Source organism: Anas platyrhynchos, chromosome Z, assembly GCF_047663525.1.
Source record: "Anas platyrhynchos isolate ZD024472 breed Pekin duck chromosome Z, IASCAAS_PekinDuck_T2T, whole genome shotgun sequence".
Classification (NCBI taxonomy): domain Eukaryota; kingdom Metazoa; phylum Chordata; class Aves; order Anseriformes; family Anatidae; genus Anas; species Anas platyrhynchos.
Window position 1 is genome coordinate 72,718,944 of NC_092621.1, and position 19,334 is coordinate 72,738,277.

The window sequence follows — 19,334 nt, forward strand, 5'->3', positions numbered from 1 at the left end:
TGCTGGGACTTATAGTTCCAGCTCCTCCCCGCCGCCGGCACCGCGGGCGGGCTCCTCTTCCGGCGCGGAGCGCGGCGCGTTCCGGCAGTGGCGGCGGGCGGGTAGCTGCTGCGTCAGGGCCTCCGCCGGTCTCACGGCCATGGCGGGCGACGTCGGCGGCGCCTACCGGCTGCGCTGCTCGCTGCCCGGCCACCAGCAGGACGTGCGCGGCCTCGCCCGAGGCATCTTCCCCGACGGCGGCTTCGTCTCCGTCTCCCGCGACCGCACGGCGCGGCTCTGGGCTCCCGACGGGTGCGTGGGGAGGGGGGGGTGGGGGCAGGTCTCACAAATGCAGCTGCGTGTGGTGAAATTGTGGTTAAATGCATAATGGTACCTGGAGGTGGTGCCTGGACGCTGGGCTGGTGGGAGGTGGCCCCCCCCCCCCCCCACGGCAAGGGGTTGGAACTGGGTGGCCTTTAAGGTCCCTTCCAACCCAAACTGCGCTGTGATCCTGTGAAATTGGGGGCACGGTGTTTGCAACTGAGCAGTAAGCAGCAAAATGAAGTTATGCCAGGGTTCTGTGACTGGAAAAAAAAATACATGGAGAGCTTTAAACACTGGTTTTTGGCCTGGAATGCTGGAGGGCAGTTTTTCTCCAAGTTTTCATTCTTTCTAGGTCTTCCAGAGTAAGCACGCTGCAAGGATAGTTACTAATTCAAGAGCTGGAGTATAAAATGCCCGTTGTAGTTCCGTGCCTCAAAATAAGTGCTTTTTCTGTCATGACTCTCAACTGATTATTGCATATGTTTAGTCTTAACAGGGGTTTTACTGAAATGCACTGTATGCGTGGCCACTCAAATTTTGTATCTTGTGTGTGCATCATACCTCCAAGTGACCTCTATCCTCGTGGGCTGATTGCAACTGGTGGCAATGATCATAATATTTGCATTTTCACAGTTGACAGCACAGCTCCCCTTTACGTCCTTAAGGGTCATAAGAATGCAGGTATGTAGTAATATTTCTTTTGAGTTTATTATATAAACGTTAATGTGGTTCATTAGACAGGAAATGAAGTTGTAAAACTCAATTGTAATTTTTTGATACTTAATGTACCTAACTTTCTGATTATGGCTTGCGTAAAATAGCTTTTTTTATAATTTCATTTCACACAGTGACAGCTTGTCACAATGACTTCTGAGTTAACACTGATCAGTGTTTGAGCATTTGCAGCAATTCACAGAATGGTGGCCCTGTTGTCAAGGGTTGAAGCAGTTAATTTCATCTTCTATGAAGTAAGATATATACATGTATATAAAAATACACAGAAATAGAAGAAGCGAGCTTCCTAAATAAAAAAATGTTCACTGCCCTTTTCATTATCTAAATGGGGATCTCATATTAATTGGTGCTTTAAATATGTGGTGAAGCCTAAAAGGTCACTGCAGAAACTTCATCTCTTTAGTCAGGTCAGTGCAGCGTGTAACATATTAAACCGATAACTTTTCTTGAGCCATCAAATAAAAGGTTGAGCAATTTTCACAGTAGCATGCTAAGTTTATTTTTTCATGAGCTGATCTAGTATATTAAAGACCTTTGAACAGCATCATCCCTTAGTTATGGGGTGTCAGAAGTAATCACTTCAAGACTGGAAGGTTTTGGGTCTCTTTTACTATATTAAAGAAGGGCTCTTGAGACCAGCTTGAAAGTAACATGGAAAGTAACACAGCACCAAAAATTTCTGTCTCTGCATTATAAGTCTCTTGATCTGCGCTGAGAAAAAGGTAAAATGATACCAGAATAATGTCAGTGTGTCAGAAGGTATGGAATAATTTACACTCTATAAAAGGAAACCTAGGATGATTGAGTAGATAAAAGAATAGTTGGCATGTTCCCTCCAGAGGTACAAAAAGGGATGAGGCATTATATGAGGTATGTATGGATTCCGTTACAAGAAAGTATTTGAGGCAATTCTTACAGTAATGCAAAACATTAAAAAAAAAGGAAAATCAGATTACAGAGTCAAGAAACAAAAGGCCATGCTTTCTTTTTTGAATTTTCAGATGGACAGTGAATTCTGTTTATGGCTTATATAGTTTTGTATACATTGTATAGTTTTTATTGTTGTTACTTTGTATAGTTTTTATTGTGCTTTATTAGCACTATTCCTTTTCAGTTTTATAGCTCTGCATTAGCAGAGCATTTGCAAATCATATCCCTGTTAAGTAAATCTTCAAATATTAGTACAGTTTCTCGGTGGTATGATTTTGCCATCCAAGAAGAAGAGTGAAGTATTTTTGGTATGAAGTCTTGTTCTGTGAGGACATAACCTGATAATGTTGATGAAATCTTGACTTTGTTGGTAATCTTAAATCTAAATCCTTGTATTAATACTTTTTCTTGATTATCTGTGCTGCTTGTCAACATATTTTCTCTTGAGAAGAGATCAGGTACTGAAAGAAATTATGGAATATGAATGGTAAAAAGATTTGCGGTTTTGTCATCTTAAGTGAGGAGATTTTTAAGTGGTTCCATTCTAGGTTGCTGTACCTCTACACTTAATCTTTCCCTGAACTCCTCAATGCTAGGTATGCTTTTAATACCAAGCAGAAGTCCTTAAATAATTAATTTAAAATTGCTAGCATAAGATTTGCTACAGTGCAAGAGACGTGTCATTGTTGATCTGAATGTTTATTCCAGTTTGCAGCCTTTCATCTGGAAAATTTGGAACATTATTAAGCGGATCATGGGATACAACAGCCAAAGTCTGGTTGCATGACAGATGTATGATGACATTACAGGTATGAAGTTCTTCTGCATGAATATAAAATACATACTGACTTTTACAAGTCTAACAATATTGTTGTCCTTATGTTTCTTTTTTCAGGGTCACACAGCTGCAATATGGGCTGTGAAAATACTGCCTGAACAGGGATTAATGTTGACAGGTTCAGCTGACAAAACCATAAAGCTGTGGAAGGCAGGCAGATGTGAAAGAACATTCACTGGTAAATATTGTTGCAGTTAGTAGTTTCATCAAGATCTAAAAAAACAACAACAAAAAAAAAACAAACCTCAAAGCCTTATGTAAATTGAACCATTTTTAGGCAGAATTTCTAAAGTATCTCAGGTTGCCTGGAAATCACATTGCTTCTATAAGCATTGTACTTATTTCCACAGGATATTAAGCAATGACTTTCTTTTTTTTTTTTTTTTTTTGAGTGCTTCCATAATGAAAATCAGTTATCAGTATATATAGGTGTGTGAAATGGTATGCTGCTGGTAATGGAAAGAAAAGCTGCATTAAATGTTTTCCTTTCTTTTACAAAGGACATGAAGATTGTGTGAGAGGGTTAGCCATTCTCAGTGAAATGGAATTCCTTTCCTGTGCTAATGATGCTAGTGTCCGAAGGTGGCACATCTCTGGCAAGTGTCTGCAGGTGTATTATGGACATACAAATTATATATACAGCATATCTGTTTTCCCTCATTGTAAAGGTAAGTTTATTTTTTGAGATTTAGCCCATATCGTTCCAAAATAAAATGGCAGATGAGGCATTCAGTAGTTCAATGGAGCTGCCATAACCAAAGAACTCGGGTAGTGTTTCATTCACTTTTTTCTTTTTTTTTCCTTTTGTGTAAGTAATAAGAAATTTCTGTGATTGACAGAAAATCATGTCTCTGGCAGACTTGCTCTTTGAGGTGAGATGAAAGGTCCTAGATTAAACCTAATTATAAAGCTCAAGTGAAACTTTGGCAAACAAATGGACAAAATACCATCTGGGTTGCCACTTGTATTTCAGCACTGTTTCAGGGTGTTAAAATGGTTTGTGTGGCTTAGCAGTTTGACGTAATACAAATTTCAGTACTTGCACACGAAATTTTAAAAGTAGTTTATAAATAGTTTAGTTCAGGGATTTTCTTTATATGCCTTATGCATTTGTTTTTAGAGCTAGAGGTTTGGAGGTTCAGAACTGGCTGTTGCAGAAGAAATTCTAAGTCAGTGACCTTTGTGTAGTGTATGCGTACAAATGGACTTGCACATTTGTTCGGAGGGTAAAGTGAATGTGTAGGTATGACATGTGTACATCATAAATCTCTTCTGTCTTGAAACCCCTCGTAGAGGAGATGCCTGAAGTTTGGTCTCTGCTTTTGAGAATGCCTTATGCATGTTTCCTGAACTGTGGTACTCTGGAAGTGGTGTAAGACAAAATAATGATAGTTCCCAAGTTCTTTGTTTAAACAATTTGAAGGAGGAGGTGATCTTTTGTCACAGACAATTTCATACCCTGTCTGGCTGCTCAGTTTGCAATTCATGCACTTCTTTTTTTTTTTTTTTTTTTGAGAAGATAGCTCTGCAGTGGCTTTCTTTTAGCTCTCTTCTTGTGATTGAGAGAAGTATTGAATTGTAGAAAAGTTCTTTTGCAATTTTAATTTTTAGATACTAAGTTGTAAAAAGGCATCTAGTATCATAATACATGAAAATATGCTTTAAAAGATTTTTTATTTTTTCCTTTGCAGATTTTGTAACTACTGGAGAGGACAGATCTCTTAGAATATGGAAACAAGGGGAATGTGCTCAAACAATCAGACTCCCAGCTCAGTCTGTCTGGTGCTGCTGTGTGTTGGATAATGGTGACATTGTAGTTGGTGCAAGGTATCCAGGTTTTACTCTCAGTACATCTTGAAATCTAAATTTGCAAAACTCTGGGTGAAATTTTGTGCATCACTTTGATTTTCATTTCTGATTATATTTGAAAATACAGTCATGAAAGTGTGTGTGGGGATTAAATTTGTGCTATAATTCAGCCAAAAAGTCATTCTTTTGGTATTGAATTACACAGTTAAAGAGTAAGTTCCTTGGTAATGTGGTAAACTATGAGTAGACTGAGAATAGACTTACAGATACTGTATAAAGAACACATTTGATAGGCGTATCCTAATTTGACTTTAAAGCTGTACTACAGATTGGGTTTCAAGTTAACCCATGTAAGTCTTTCTATGGGCTTTTTTTAGCATGAGGGCAAATTCTTTTTATAAAAAAAATGCAGAGGGTTATTAGAAGTGATGATGGTTTCTCATGACATGGAAGTCACTATTAGAATGCATGTAATCATTTGCCATTTAAAATAATATTTCTTTTTGCATGTTTTTGTCTCTCTTCAGTGATGGATTTGTACGGGTGTTTACAGAGTCTTCGGAAAGAACAGCGAGTGCTGAGGAGATTCAAGCTTTTGAAAATGAGCTTTCCCAAGCATCCATTGACCCTAAAACTGGTGATTTAGGGGATATTAATGCTGAAGACCTTCCTGGAAAAGAACATCTTAAGGAACCTGGTAAGTTATGTTACCTCTGTTATGTCAGAGTTGCCTCTGGATCTTAGTTCTGAGGTACTGAAACTTTCCATAAATTCTGTGGTGGGGGGGAAGCTTTGACCATGTTCAATAGAGTTACAAGAGAAAACGGCTTGATTTTGCTCTGCTTTCCTTTCATCTCCTCTTTTGGAGTCAAGACTAGTTTAAATATTTAGGTGTGTGTGTCTGTATGTATACATCCTAACGTATACATGTGTGTTTTCTAGACTAAAGTGGCTAAAATACTTCTCTTACAAAATAACTTAGAAAAAACTCAGTTACAGGACACTGCAGTGTATTCAAGATGTTTTGGATCTATTATGCCAGCTGTGTCAATAATAAAAGACAGTCATGTACTTTGCAAAAGGACTAGAACTTTTTTCCTAAGGAAAAGTAGACAAATACTATGCTTTAGCTTTCATCTTGAAGAACAGTTTGTCTTGATCAACTCAGTTTACAGTTTCCAGGTACTCAGGAAGTTACTGAGGATACAGTTGGAAGCATTAGTAGTTAAGATTACTCTTAAATAGACAAACATTTTTCCCCAGGTGAAATAACCTCACCCCTTGGCTCTGATTGGCAAGTGGTATAAATCTTAAAATTGAAGCTTCCCATCTTGTTAGACCATGGGACAGTATCACCTTTCTTGATTGTCACCTCCCTGGGAAAATGGTGAACTTTTGAAATACTTAAGGACTGCTTTCATGACTTAGTCTGGTGGCATATACCAATACTGTAACCATAAAATGCTATTCACAGAATTTCCATTATTCTTGTTGTAACAAGTATTATCTAGTTTTCTGTGCTGTGACCTCAAATCCTGGTGAACCATCTCTCCTAAAGTAAATCATACTCTTAGATTTCTTAAAACTGTTAAATATTCCTGTCTGCAGGAACAAGAGATGGACAGACACGGCTCATTAAAGACAATGGGAAAGTTGAAGCATATCAGTGGAGTGTTAGTGAAGGAAGATGGATAAAGATTGGTGATGTCGTTGGTTCTTCTGGAGCCACACAACAAACATCTGGAAAGGTTTTATTTGAAGGAAAGGTATATGCAACCTTTAATAAGCTTTACTCCTTTCAACATTAGATGTGTAATTTCACGTTTGAAAAAAAAAAAATAATAATCCCGGTCTTTACTTAGCTAAAACGTAAATTAGGAAACAGGAATTTGTTGATACTTCTTTGTACGTCTTTGATCTATTAAAACCGAGAGGTAGAATTATGAATATTTTCTGTTTTACCTTTGAAATGCATTTTGTAAAACAAGCAAGCTAGCAGAAACAAATTACGTTGCAGAAAGGTCAACTGCCAGCTATTAAAGAAAGGGTCAAGATCTCTAGTATTTATTGTTAATACATTGTAAAGTTAGTTTTAACTGCCCTTCCAAAAGGAGAGAACCCTACAATGTAGAATGAGAGGTGCAAGGGTCACCTGAAATATTAGGTAGCAGGCTTCATGTGATCCTTTTCTTTGTCTTTTGAGAGTAAAGACAGATAAAAAGTAAACATTTCCTTTAGTGACGTGTACACAGATCTGTCTTGTGCCACCACTTAAAAAATGCCTTTCAGAGACTCATTTTCTCTTGTATGCTTTAAAGAAGTCTTAGGATTTGGTTCTTTTTTAGTAGTAGAAGTGTTTGTTCTGGCCTGAAGTTTTCTTGAGGCATCTGATGACCCTGTACCTCTTTAGGCAGCCACAGCTGACCATGAGTGTTACGTGATGCATTTTGTTACTTCGTAATATATCTGTACATAAATTGTCATGATCTATTGTTCTAGCCTGCTTTTCCTTAGATACAGAATTCTGGGAAGTGTAAGGTGCAGCTTCAGTGGCTTTTATTTCCAGCCTCTGTTGGAGACTGCTGTTGATACAATCTGCAAGTAGCATTATTAATGTTTTCAGGCTTAGCCCTGGGTCATTATTAGTCTGAGTGTGGTACATCTCTATGCCAAATGTGTTGACAAAGTTCTCATATGTTCTTGTTTTTATTCTACTTAAAGGAGTATGATTATGTTTTCACTATTGATGTAAATGAAAATGGACCTTCCTACAAACTGCCATACAACATAACTGATGATCCTTGGCTGACTGCATACAACTTCCTGCAAAAGAATGATCTAAATCCAATGTTTCTGGATCAGGTGGCCAAGTTTATAATGGACAACACTAAAGGACAAACACTGTTGAATACAAATACACAATTTTCAGATCCCTTTACAGGTAAAAATTTAACCTTCATGGTGCACAACGAAAAAGTTAAGTAACAAAGGGGTAAAGATGTGTAACATGTTATATTATGCACTGAGTTTCCCTGTAAGTATATTTCTTCACAAGGGTAGGGCATGAACATGGCAGAATAGCTTAGAGTATTTTGTACACTGTAGTGCAACTTGAAACCTATTATTGAGTATTTGACTAGCAGCTTGGATCATTTCACAAGCAGACGTCCAAGTCACAGAATGGCTGAGATTGGAAAGCTGCCTTCTGGAGGCCACCTGGTCTAACACCCAAGCTCAGGCAGGACCACCAGGAGTCAGTTGTCCAGGTGCCTATTCAGTACCTCCAGCCTGGGAGACTCCACAGCTTCTCTAAGGAACCTCTTTCAGTGCTCAGTTACCTGAACAATGAGGAGGTATTTCCTGATGTTTGGACAGAACCTCCTGTGTTTCATTTCATGTCCATTGCCCCTTGTTCTGTCACTGGGCACCACTGAAAAGAGACTGGCTTTGTCTTCTCTGCACCCTTGCTCTAGCTATTTATATACATTGCTAAGACTCCACCTGAGCCTCCTCCAGGCTGAATAGTTCCATCTCTCAAATCTTTCCTCATAAAAGAGATGCTTCAGCCATGATTCTCTTCATCATATTTGTGGCCCTTTGTTATGCTCTCCGTTATGTCCATGTTTCTCTTATACCAGGGAGCCCAGAACTGGACACAACACTTCAAACATGGCCTTCTCAGTGCTGAGTAGAAGGGGGAAGAATTATCTGCCTTCTCCTGCTGGTATTACTTTGCCTAGTGCAGCCTGGGATACCATTAGCCTCCTTTGCAGTGTGGCCAGATCACGGGCTCATGTTCAATTTGGTGTCCATTTTCTGACAACCTGCTTTCAGTAGTCCCTAGCACATACTGGTGCTTGGTGGTTGTTCCTCCCTGGATACAGGACTTAGTGTCAAACTTAAAAGAGGTTTCTGGCAGCCCTTATATCCAGACTGTCCAGATCTCTCTGGATGGTAAAATTGTCCTCTGGAGAATCATCCAATCCGCTCATTTTTGTGTCATGTGCAAACTTGCTGAGGATACACTCCACCACATCATCCAGATCATTAATGAAGATGTGAAACAAGATCGAAGCCAGTACTGGCATTTGGGGTACGGTGCTAGTTACTGGTTACCAGCTAGATGTCCTGCCACTGAATACCAGCTTCTGGGCACATCTGTTCAGGCAGTTTTTAGTCCAACTCAGTCTGATCATCCAGATTTCAGTGTCCCAGTTCCTCAACTTCAACTTCCTGTATAGGACTTTCATGTCCTCAGATCATGGAGGGCATGGCACAGATAGATGTGACAAAAATGCAAAAACTTGTCAACGCTGTGAGATATTTGTCAGATCAAATCTTTCAACAAAATGCTAATCAGGCTGGTTGTATTTTTCAGCCTAGGCTCAGTTTCCCAATGTAAGAAAATCCAACCTTCTATATTAGGGTAACAGGTAGCCAGATGCTGTTAAGGCAATGAAAGAAATACAAAAAATCAACTAGACAAAGGATGAAACTGAGTGAAATACATAAATGACCCTTTTTCAGACAGTGAATGAGAACTATAAAAAGTTAATTACCAGTTGAAATGTGCTGATTGATTGCATCCTGTCTATTGTATTACAAAATAAACCAGATTTGAACCAGTTTTACAAAGCTGAAGGCAGGAACAAAATGTGAAAATAATTCTAGATCTACTCCTGCATTGAACTACAAATAAGAATACAGGCCGTTAGTCAGGTTCAAATGTATCTCATGGAACTGCAGTTGTATAAACATGCATATACCTTTGATTTGTCTGTGTCCAAATGCACAGTGTTTATATCCTAGAAAGCAAAGTTTGGGTCCTGAAATTGTTAGGAAGACTTTGTTCAATGTTGGCAGAACTGTGTGTGTGGAGGGGATTAAATTTGTCATAACACCACAATAAGACATGAGACATACTTGATGTTTTTAGCTTCATTTTTGAGTTGCATCTGTTTGAAAATATTAGTACTTTAGTAACATCAAGCGGTGTATGTTCCACCAGGTGCTGGACGTTATGTTCCAGGCTCTTCATCTGGATCAAGTACGGTACCTGGGGCAGATCCATTTACAGGTAATGTAAAATTCATACCTCTTACTGAAATTTGTCTTGCCAGCATTTAAGGTATGTTACAACATTCAGTTGCCGTGTGTTCGGCCCCAGAGCCCTGTTTGTTGCAGTGCTCCCTTTGGGGCAGCTGTGTGGGATAGACCAGTTAGGTGGTCTCCACTGGTGTGAAAAATGTCAAAGCCTGTCCAGACCTGTTTAGTAGAGGAGAGAGCTCTCTGCTTGTCTGGTCTGCCTCGTGCCACTCAGTCCTTTATAGTAGAGGACTAAGTTCTCAAACCTTATGTTTTGTCATCTCTTATATGCATGACCAGCTTGGGATTGGCTATTTTCGTAGAGTTATTTTTTTTATATTTTTTTATTTTTTTTATTTTTTATCCTATTACTCTTGTTATCTTATGTGGCTGTTACCGGTACCTTCCGTGCTAAATTTCAGATTCCAACCCTTCCTGTCTTTGCTAGTTAAAAGCCCTTCTCATAGTGATGAGCCTGTTTACAAAGACACACTATCTTTCTTAATAGTTTTTGCTCCTTGGAGAGGGTCCTGTAATCATAGACTTGCCCTTGGGGCTCTTTAGCTGCTTGATACTCTCCAGGTCTTTCATGGCATTATAATTGATGCCTGGGTGGAAGAGTAGCAGGGGTAAAAATTTGAAGGCCTGGCAAGCTGTGTCAGTCTCTGTGACTTTCTGGATCCTGGTTCCTAGCAAACAACCAACCTCTCAAGGTAACAGGTCACATCAGTAGATATATATATCCATACCCTGCAGAAGGAGGCTGCCCACCACTGCTTGCCTTTCCAATTTCTGCAGATACTAGGTGCAGTCTCAGCTGGCTCTGTTCTCAAACACCGTGTTTGTCCTCAACACTGCCAGGGCACAGTATCTGCTCTGCAGGTGCAGATCTACATATTGAGCAGAAGCCTTCCTGCTGTTGCCAAAAGACACGGTATTCAGATAAAATCCTTAAATTTCAGGAAGAGTTGAAGGACTTCTTTTTAATTATTATAGAGCAGAATAACACCCTTAGTAGTGATATTTCAAAACTAGTGGCTGAAAGTAGGTATGTTACCTCTTTACCACTGGTGGTGTTTAAAAAGTCTAACCTCCCCATTCAGGTGCTGGTCGCTATGTTCCTGGTTCCGCATCAAATGCAGTAGCCCCAATGGGTGGGGTTGATCCATATACAGGTAAGAAATGAGGCCTGTTTATAAAATGCAACACTGATCTCTTTTTTTTTTTTCTTTTGACATGAATTCTATGCTGTTGCAAATTTATGTTTAATTAAGCATAATGAGCAGATTGAAACCAATTATTTTAGAAATTACTGAGAAAATAAGGGGAACAAAGCCTTTTACGTGTAGGAATCAGAGAATCAGAATACCCTGAGTCAGAAGGACCCATTGTATCTACCTCCCATCTCATCCAAAAATAAAATCTGAGCGCTTCTTGAGTCCAAATGCTTCTTGAGCTCCAGCAGCTCGGTGCCGTGACCGCTGCCCTGGGGAGCCCATCCCAGTGCCCGACCCCCTCTGGGTGCAGACCCTTTCCCTAACCCCCAGCCTGACCCTGCCCTGTCCCAGCGCCGTGCCGTTCCCTCGGGTCCTCTCGCTGTCCCCAGGGAACAGAACTCAGCACCTGCCCCTTCACTCCCCTTCCGTGGAAGCTGCAGACTCAGTCTCCTTGTCTCTAAGCTGAAAGCAAGTGACGCCAGAGGTCCTCGTGCATCTTCCCCTCCAGTACTCTTCACCATCATTGTTACTCTCCTTTGGACACCATCTAGACTTACTAGTAGGGTATTGTTCTATGTCAAACACTTTGATATGCTGTTGAACTTCTTTTATTTCCTTTATGTAGGAACGGGCGCTTACCAATCTGCTGCAGCAAAAGCTGAAAATATTTATTTCCCGAAGAAAGATGCCGTCACCTTTGACCAGGCAAATCCTACACAGATACTGGGTCAGTATTTTAATTTCAAGGATGGCTTTTTTGTTTTTGTTTGAAGTGACTTAATTTTTGATCTTTTCAAAAAGCTCAATTATTTCCTATGGCTTTCGTACTCATTCTCAGTTTTGACTTTTTAAAATTACATTAATTACTTTAATGATTTGAAGGCTTAGGAATACAATTAATTTTCAGAAGAACTCCTATCTAATGCAGAATATAATTTCTTTTCCTCCGTTAGCTTATGTCTGCTGTTCCATGTCTTGTTTACCAAGCTGGTACATTTGAACACTGAGCATTTTTTTTCAGCTTCTGGATATGTGCATCATATGCAGTCCCTTTCTGGTTTTGCACATGAAAGTTTCAGTTCGCTAGGTTGCCATACAGTGTAATCTAAGCTGTGTTAAAGTGAGGCATTCTGCAGTTTCACAGGTTCAGAGGGTCTCTTCTGTATTTAAGCAGAACATTTAGCATTACAGAAAAAGAAAATAGTGTATAGTAATACTACGCACTTCACACAGAATCACACAGAATTTCTAGGTTGGAAGAGACCTCAAGATCATCGAGTCCAACCTCTGACCTAACGCTAACAGTCCCCACTAAACCATATCCCTAAGCTCTACATCTAAACGTCTTTTAAAGACTTCCAGGGATGGTGACTCCACCACCTCCCTGGGCAGCCTGTTCCAGTGTCTAACAACCCTTTCAGTAAAGAAGTTCTTCCTAACATCTAACCTAAAACTCCCCTGGCGCAACTTTAGCCCATTCCCCCTCATCCTGTCACCAGGCACGTGGGAGAACAGGCCAACCCCCACCTCTCTACAGCCTCCTTTAAGGTATCTGTAGAGAGCGATAAGGTCGCGCCTGAGCCTCCTCTTCTCCAGGCTGAACAAGCCCAGCTCCCTCAGCCGCTCCTCGTAGGACTTGTTCTCCAGGCCCCTCCCCAGCTTCGTCGCCCTTCTCTGGACCCGCTCAAGCACCTCGATGTCCTTCTTGTAGCGAGGGGCCCAAAACTGAACACAGTATTCGAGGTACGGCCTCACCAGAGCCGAGTACAGGGGGACGATCACCTCCCTAGCCCTGCTGGTCACACTGTTTCTGATACAAGCCAGGATGCCGTTGGCCTTCTTGGCCACCTGAGCACACTGATGGCTCATATTCAGCCGACTGTCAACCATCACTCCCAGGTCCTTCTCTGCCTGGCAGCTTTCCAACCACTCAGCTCCCAGCCTGTAGTTCTGCTTGGGGTTATTGCATCCCAGGTGCAGGACACGGCACTTGGCCTTGTTGAACTTCATGCAGTTGACCTCAGCCTATCCAGATCCTCCTGCAGAGCCTTCCTACCCTCGAGCAGATCAACACACGCACCTAGCTTGGTGTCATCTGCAAACTTACTGAGGGTGCACTCAATGCCCTCGTCCAGATCATTGATGAAGATGTTGAAGAGGACCGGCCCCAGCACCAAGCCCTGGGGGACGCCACTAAGTGACTGGCCTCCAACTGGACTTGACTCCATTTACCACGACTCTTTGGGCCCGGCTATCCAGCCAGTTTCTAACCCAACGAAGCGTGCGCCAGTCCAAGTCAAGAGCAGCCAGTTTCTTGAGAATGCTGTGGGAGACGGTGTCAGAAGCCTTGCTGAAGTCAAGGTAGACCACATCCACAGCCTTTCCCTCATCCACCCAGCGCGTCAATTTGTCATAGAAGGAGATCAGGTTCGTCAAGCAGGATCTGCCTTCCATAAACCCATGCTGACTGGGCCTGATCACCTGCTTGCCCTGCAAGTGCCGCATGATGACTCTCAAGAGGATCTGCTCCATGAGCTTCCCTGGTACTGAGGTCAAACTGACTTCTGATAAATGTTGCTGTTGCCTTCTATTTCTCCCTCTTTCCCCATCTTTATTGCTATTCTACAGTCTCTTCTGTACTTCCCATAGCTATTCTACAGAATCTGTACCATCTGTCTTCAGTTTGTTTCGCTGTGTTTCTGTGGAGTGCTTTAGTATGATTATGTATACTAGTTTGCATCCACAGTGCAGGAAAACACAGTACCTGCCTTGAATCTCCACATTAAAATTCTTTTACTAATTTTTTTTCCATTTTTTCCTTCCTTCTCTCCGCTTTATATGCAGAACTTGAAAATGTTATAGGTAGTCTGATGAGTAAACTTAAGAACTGCTTTTTAAAAAACGTATACCTTCACCTTTATCCAACTTCTTGAAGAGGACAGGCTGCTGACCGTTTTTTCTATTGTCCTACATATTGTTCAGGATTCGTTTTCTATTTAAAAGTATTGGTCAGTCTTCAGTTTGTCATACCCTCTTTCTCTGTATTCTTTATGGTGGGCAGGTATATGCTTGTTCAGGGTGATAAGAGATTCACAAACTTTAATTTTTTTTTAAATTGTCACTAATAAAAAGATCTAGCCTCCTCCTAGTTTTGCTTACATTTCGCAGTAAAACTTTGTCCAGAACTTACTAAGAAGGAGAACTTCAAGAATGGTTGACTTCCATATTCTGTTGCAGCAAAGCAGCGACTTTTATTTAATCCCCAAAACATACTGCAATTGTTTATTTCTGTTCGGTGTTCTTCAGGGATAATTAAGTATAGACCTTTTTTTAGGCTTGAAATCTGATAACTACATTTACTGAGTTTCCTGCAGTCCTATAACAGTGCATGGTTAAATACATTTGTAAATATAGCTGGACAGGGCTAGATTTAATAGCTGTATGTTTTTTTCATAATGGGCAAACAGTTCACTTTTGTGCATGCTTTAAGACTCATTACATGAAGGTGTACTAATGTAATATTGCCTGCTGGCATGTTTATTGATTATGGCCCTCATCAATTCTGGAAAAACCACAATTGCCAGGTGCTCAATGCTGTACATTATAATACCACTTCCAAGACTTGAATTTTAATTTAGATTGAAGCTTGAATACATGACAAGGTGCAATCATGTTTTGCGTGTGGCACTTAAGCAAATGAAACTACAAATACTGATCATACTATCCTGATACATTTCTTTCAATAGTTCGTTTCTACTCCCTAATCGTAAAGAAGAATCACATTTCAGTTTTGACAGCTATTGGTCTTAGGATGCTTTTCTGCATCTGTGCCTACACATAGGCTAAGATGGGAATATTGAAGCATAATGATTCAATATTGAAGAAGCTTTATAGTAGCACCTGTTGTGATGATTAAACTTAAAATTAGAAACATGATGAAATGATGAGAAGTAATGTTTCATGAAAGACTTTTAAACAATCTTAATAGTTGTAACTTCTTTTTGAAGTGTTTCGTAGTGTAGTATTTTATTGAAGATCTGGATTTGTTAAGCTGTAATGTCAGAAAACTGTACCTTTCTATTGGTCTTACAGGCAAACTAAAGGAACTTAATGGTACTGCAACTGAAGAACAAAAGCTTACAGAAGATGACTTGATAATGCTAGAAAAGTTATTGTCTGCAACATGTAACAGCTCTGCAGAAACGCCTACACCACAACAACTTCAAACGTTATGGAGAGCGGTTAACTGGCCAGAAGGTAGACACTTGAAATTATTTTTTATATTGTTTCATCAGTACTTCCACCATGAACCAGAACACTATTGCTGGCTGTTACAGTCTGCCTCCTAGAGTCTATAACCCAAACAGAACCCAGAAGAGGACATACAGTTATTTACAGAACAGAGAATTGGTAGTTAGCAGTGAGTTTGCTTTTGTTGGCACAACAGTAAAGATAAAAGAGACACCTGATATAAACATCGATTGCAGTTATTTCATTAGTAGGAGCTTCCTCAAGACAGAGCTGTGAAACTTATTAGGAAGTAGAGCAAAGAAGTGCAAAGTTGGAGTCCTAACTTGCTATCAAATGAGAGATTAAATTACAGAGGTAAATTATAGGAAAAAGAAATATCTCAAATGTGTATCTTGTTTAGTATGGTGGAAGTTGGAAGTTTCTGAAGTTAGTTTATGTGGTCTGGATTACTGAAATAACATTCTTTGACGAATGCAAGTGGAGGTGATTTGATTTAATAACATAACATTTTCAGTACTGATGGACCAGTTGGAAAGGCTATTTTGTTTGTAAATATTCTGGAAAAAAAGGATGTGTTGCATGTACAGATAGCAGTTCATTTTAAACTGCATATTTAGCTTTCTTAAAATGGAGGTTAAAAGTTTATTAACAGGAAGAATACTGTTTTTATTAAAAATTGCTGTTCATCGGATAACATTACTTAAGCTATATTCTGTAGCGCTGGGAACTGGTGTTGGCTAATGTCTTCATATCAGACTTTATATTGTACAAAGTCTTAATTCTCAACGTGCTGCATATCTGCAGGAAAAACTGCTCAGTGGGTAGCTCAGCAGGTTCAGCTTCCTAGCTATGTTTGTAAGCTTGGGATAGTGGTGGTAGCCATGAAGAGCCAAATATATTTGAAATTCAGAGAAGTTGAGAGGAACTACTGAACAAACTAAATTTAGGTTCCTTAATGATATCCAGCTGATCAGTTGAGAATATCTTTTATTTTTCTTCTAAGTTATATCCAAAAGCTGAAGATAGCCTAAAAGCATCATTCTCCTGCAGACAGTTCTGTAGTTACACTAAACTGTAAGATACAGAGTGAGGACAAATTGATATGCTGCCTGTACAGGACTATTCAGTAACTGAGTTAAGTTTTGAGAAACGTTTTTGGATTAGTCACTATGCGTATTTTGTGTTCAGCGTTTGCCTTCAGCATTAGTGATCAGCTTTTAGGAAAGATTTCTAAGACTTGTTTGAAAAGAACTGTGTCAATCTGAAGGAACATATTTTTTTCTGTCATTACTGGAAGTATTAGTAGCATGGTTTGTCAGTGCGACCTTTTTATGACTTTTTGATAATTTGTGGTTTATCTGACTCTTTCTGCATGAAACTGTTACTGTCTGTTCTGAAAGCTAGGGATTTAAGAGTATCTCCAACAGAAATAAACTCACCAGCATGTTTGCACATAATGCAATTCTAATACTAAAACATTTTTTTTTGTTTCTTAGATATTGTCTTTCCAGCCCTAGACATTCTTAGATTGTCTGTCAGGCATCCCACTGTGAATGCGAACTTCTGTGGTGAAAAGGATCATGTGCAATTTATCCGCCTTCTCCTCAAATTTCTGAACCCTGGAGGAAAGCAAGCAAACCAGCTGTTGACACTTAGAGCTCTTTGCAATTGCTTTGTCAACCAGGCAGGCCAGAAGCTTTTGATGGAACAGAGGGATGAAATAATGACACAAGCAATAGAAGTTGCGTCGGGCAATAATAAGAATATCCACATTGCATTTGCCACACTGACGTTGAACTATGCTGTATGTTTACATAAAGTCAACAACACTGAGGGCAAAGTTCAATGTTTATCAGTAATCAACACAGTTATGGAAGTTGTTCAAGATCTTGAAGCTGTTTTTAGACTGCTTGTGGCTCTGGGGACGCTAATCAGTGATGATACAAATGCTGTGCAATTAGCTAAGTCTCTTGGAGTTGACTCCCAAATAAAAAAATATGCCTCTGTATCAGAACCGGCTAAAGTAAAGGAATGCTGTAGGTTTGTTCTTAATCTGCTGTAATTGTGTTAATTAGCACTTGGGAAATACAGTGTATGCAGAATATAACTGAGAAAATACTGTGGATGACTTGATTTGTTGTGAGTTACAGAGCAAATAAAACTTTTTACACTGTTTTTCATTTGACTGCTTTTCTGAAGTCTGCAGTGCATGGGATCTTTGCAGGAAGCCCTTCTGTTATGGCTCAGATTGAAATAGATCTGCAAGTGCTTAAAGGTCATCTAGATGTGATCCAGTGATACCATCTCATCTGCACCCAAGCCAAGTTTCCCCAATTCAGTGTAAGGACTGTTTCTTGACCACGGTGTTTGGCAGCAGAGAAGGAGCCCTGAGAGCTGTTAAGTTCAATGGTGCTCTTCATCACTTTATTAGTTATCACTGGCTGTATTAACTCTGGTCAAATATGCTAGTAAGGAAGTGGCATTCGTGTAATTTTCCATCATCTTTTTTCTACTTCCTTATAAAACCTAATAGGGCTCTTCCTGTATCTTTTTTTTTTTTTTTTTTTTCTAAACCTAGAAATAGGTGGCTTTTTGAGGGGTAGAACATTGAACTGATGTATAGACATAGTGCTTCAGTGATAAGTGAATATCTTGTTTGCAAAATTTCCTAAACCTCTACAAGTCTTTTACATGACTTCAGCTTTTAATGCACAAGAACATCTTACTAGTATAGCAACAGTCTTATTTTAAAGTATGGCAGAATATATTTAGACAATAAAAAAATGGGTTATGTTGAGAGTGGGAGGGAAACTTAGGTGTAGACTACAGACAACTGTGGAAACTAGAAATGTGCAGTTAAATTTTATGAAGTAGCTTTAACAATACCTGTGGTGAATTTGAAAAGGGGAGATATTTTACGGGTCTTCCAGCAGATCTAAGATGTTCACTTTGAAAAGGGGATATTATTTTTTACTAGTCATTCCAACTCTATCTGCTTAAAATTTAGTAAGATTACTAGTGACAATTTCTGTTTTCCTATGCATATTTTTGTGCCTGAAGGATTGAAAAACTGCATATATTACACTTTTGTTTAGGGTTAAGATAAAGCTAGGATGGTCAGTGTTCCGCATGTCTCTTAAGAAAAATAAAAGATTTAAAATAAGTTGCATTTTATATAGACTAATGGATGGGAAACATGGAGAAATGGCATATGAGCTCTTCATCACAATACTTGTCTGCATCAGCTGTGCCAGCTATGAAAGGTGTTGTGACCAAGAGCCTTTTTTTTCCCCTCAATCTCCACTAAAGTATATGAATTACTATGTTACTTCCAGCAAACCTTGTTTGCCAGATCTATGTATACACATACTCAGCTCTGTAGTTGCACTCTTGTGTCATTACAGTTCTGATGGATTTTCAGATACATACCCTTGTCAACAGCCTTGATCATGGCCTTAGCCACCATTTATTCATGTTTGATCCATTGTGGGCTCAAGCATGAGACACTCCATGACATCATTCAGGATTTACAGTGCTTACCAATAGGGGGGAAAAAAAAAAAAACAAAAAAAAAAACACCTTCCTAGGAAACTCTGAAACTATCCTAAGAAACTATCTTCAGGAAATATTTCTGTGAAATGATGTGCCTGTCTGTTGAATTTTGGTTGCCTGGTATACAATTGTTCTTGAAATTAGTTCTGACATATTGTGTGCTCTTTAACTGTGTTTGTACTTGTGCTATTCTAAGAAACCTATACTCATTTACCTTTTTGCTTCTGTTATTGTGGGATTACTCTGTTACTGATTACCTCTACATGAAAATTGTCATGAATTTCCCAGACCAAAAATAATGTTTATGTTAATAAACATACTCTGGCAACTCCAATAACTGGTATATTAAGAGATGATACAAAATGCACTTAGATTTAATTTGCAGGGAAGTGATTTGGCATAGCAGAAAATCCTTCACTGGGGGCTGCGGCAGTATGTATCAAGATAAATCAAGCTGCGTGAAAACGTTTGGATAGAAGGCCAGCTTCTGCTACAGAGTTTTGTGATATCTGGCAGTTTGGTAATTTTGCACAGAGAAATTGGGAACATTTGATTCCATCTCCACAGGAGTCTTCTTTGGAGAAGACTCCCTCACACGCCTCTGTAAGGGGGTG

General features: G+C 39.6%; 1 protein-coding gene across 1 annotated transcript; it reads left to right on the forward strand.

The window, feature by feature from the left end:
- The first annotated feature begins 33 nt into the window (after positions 1-33).
- On the forward strand, positions 34-17,343 carry PLAA (phospholipase A2 activating protein). The gene is made up of 14 exons (XM_038170173.2): positions 34-291; positions 791-984; positions 2,677-2,777; positions 2,864-2,984; positions 3,307-3,474; positions 4,498-4,633; positions 5,143-5,312; positions 6,224-6,381; positions 7,337-7,556; positions 9,624-9,692; positions 10,804-10,875; positions 11,543-11,644; positions 15,010-15,174; positions 16,665-17,343. The coding sequence occupies exons 1-14, from the start codon at positions 140-142 to the stop codon at positions 17,228-17,230; spliced, it is 2,394 nt and encodes a 797-aa protein (XP_038026101.1). The 5' UTR covers positions 34-139; the 3' UTR covers positions 17,231-17,343.
- The last annotated feature ends 1,991 nt before the right edge of the window (positions 17,344-19,334 follow it).

Coding starts and splice junctions, on each gene's coding strand:
- PLAA (XM_038170173.2), top strand. CDS start 140: ATGGCGGGCGACGTCGGCGGCGCCTACCGGCTGCGCTGCTCGCTGCCC. Junction 292..790: donor CGGCTCTGGGCTCCCGACGG/GTGCGTGGGGAG, acceptor GCATATGTTTAG/TCTTAACAGGGGTTTTACTG. Junction 985..2,676: donor TAAGGGTCATAAGAATGCAG/GTATGTAGTAAT, acceptor TGTTTATTCCAG/TTTGCAGCCTTTCATCTGGA.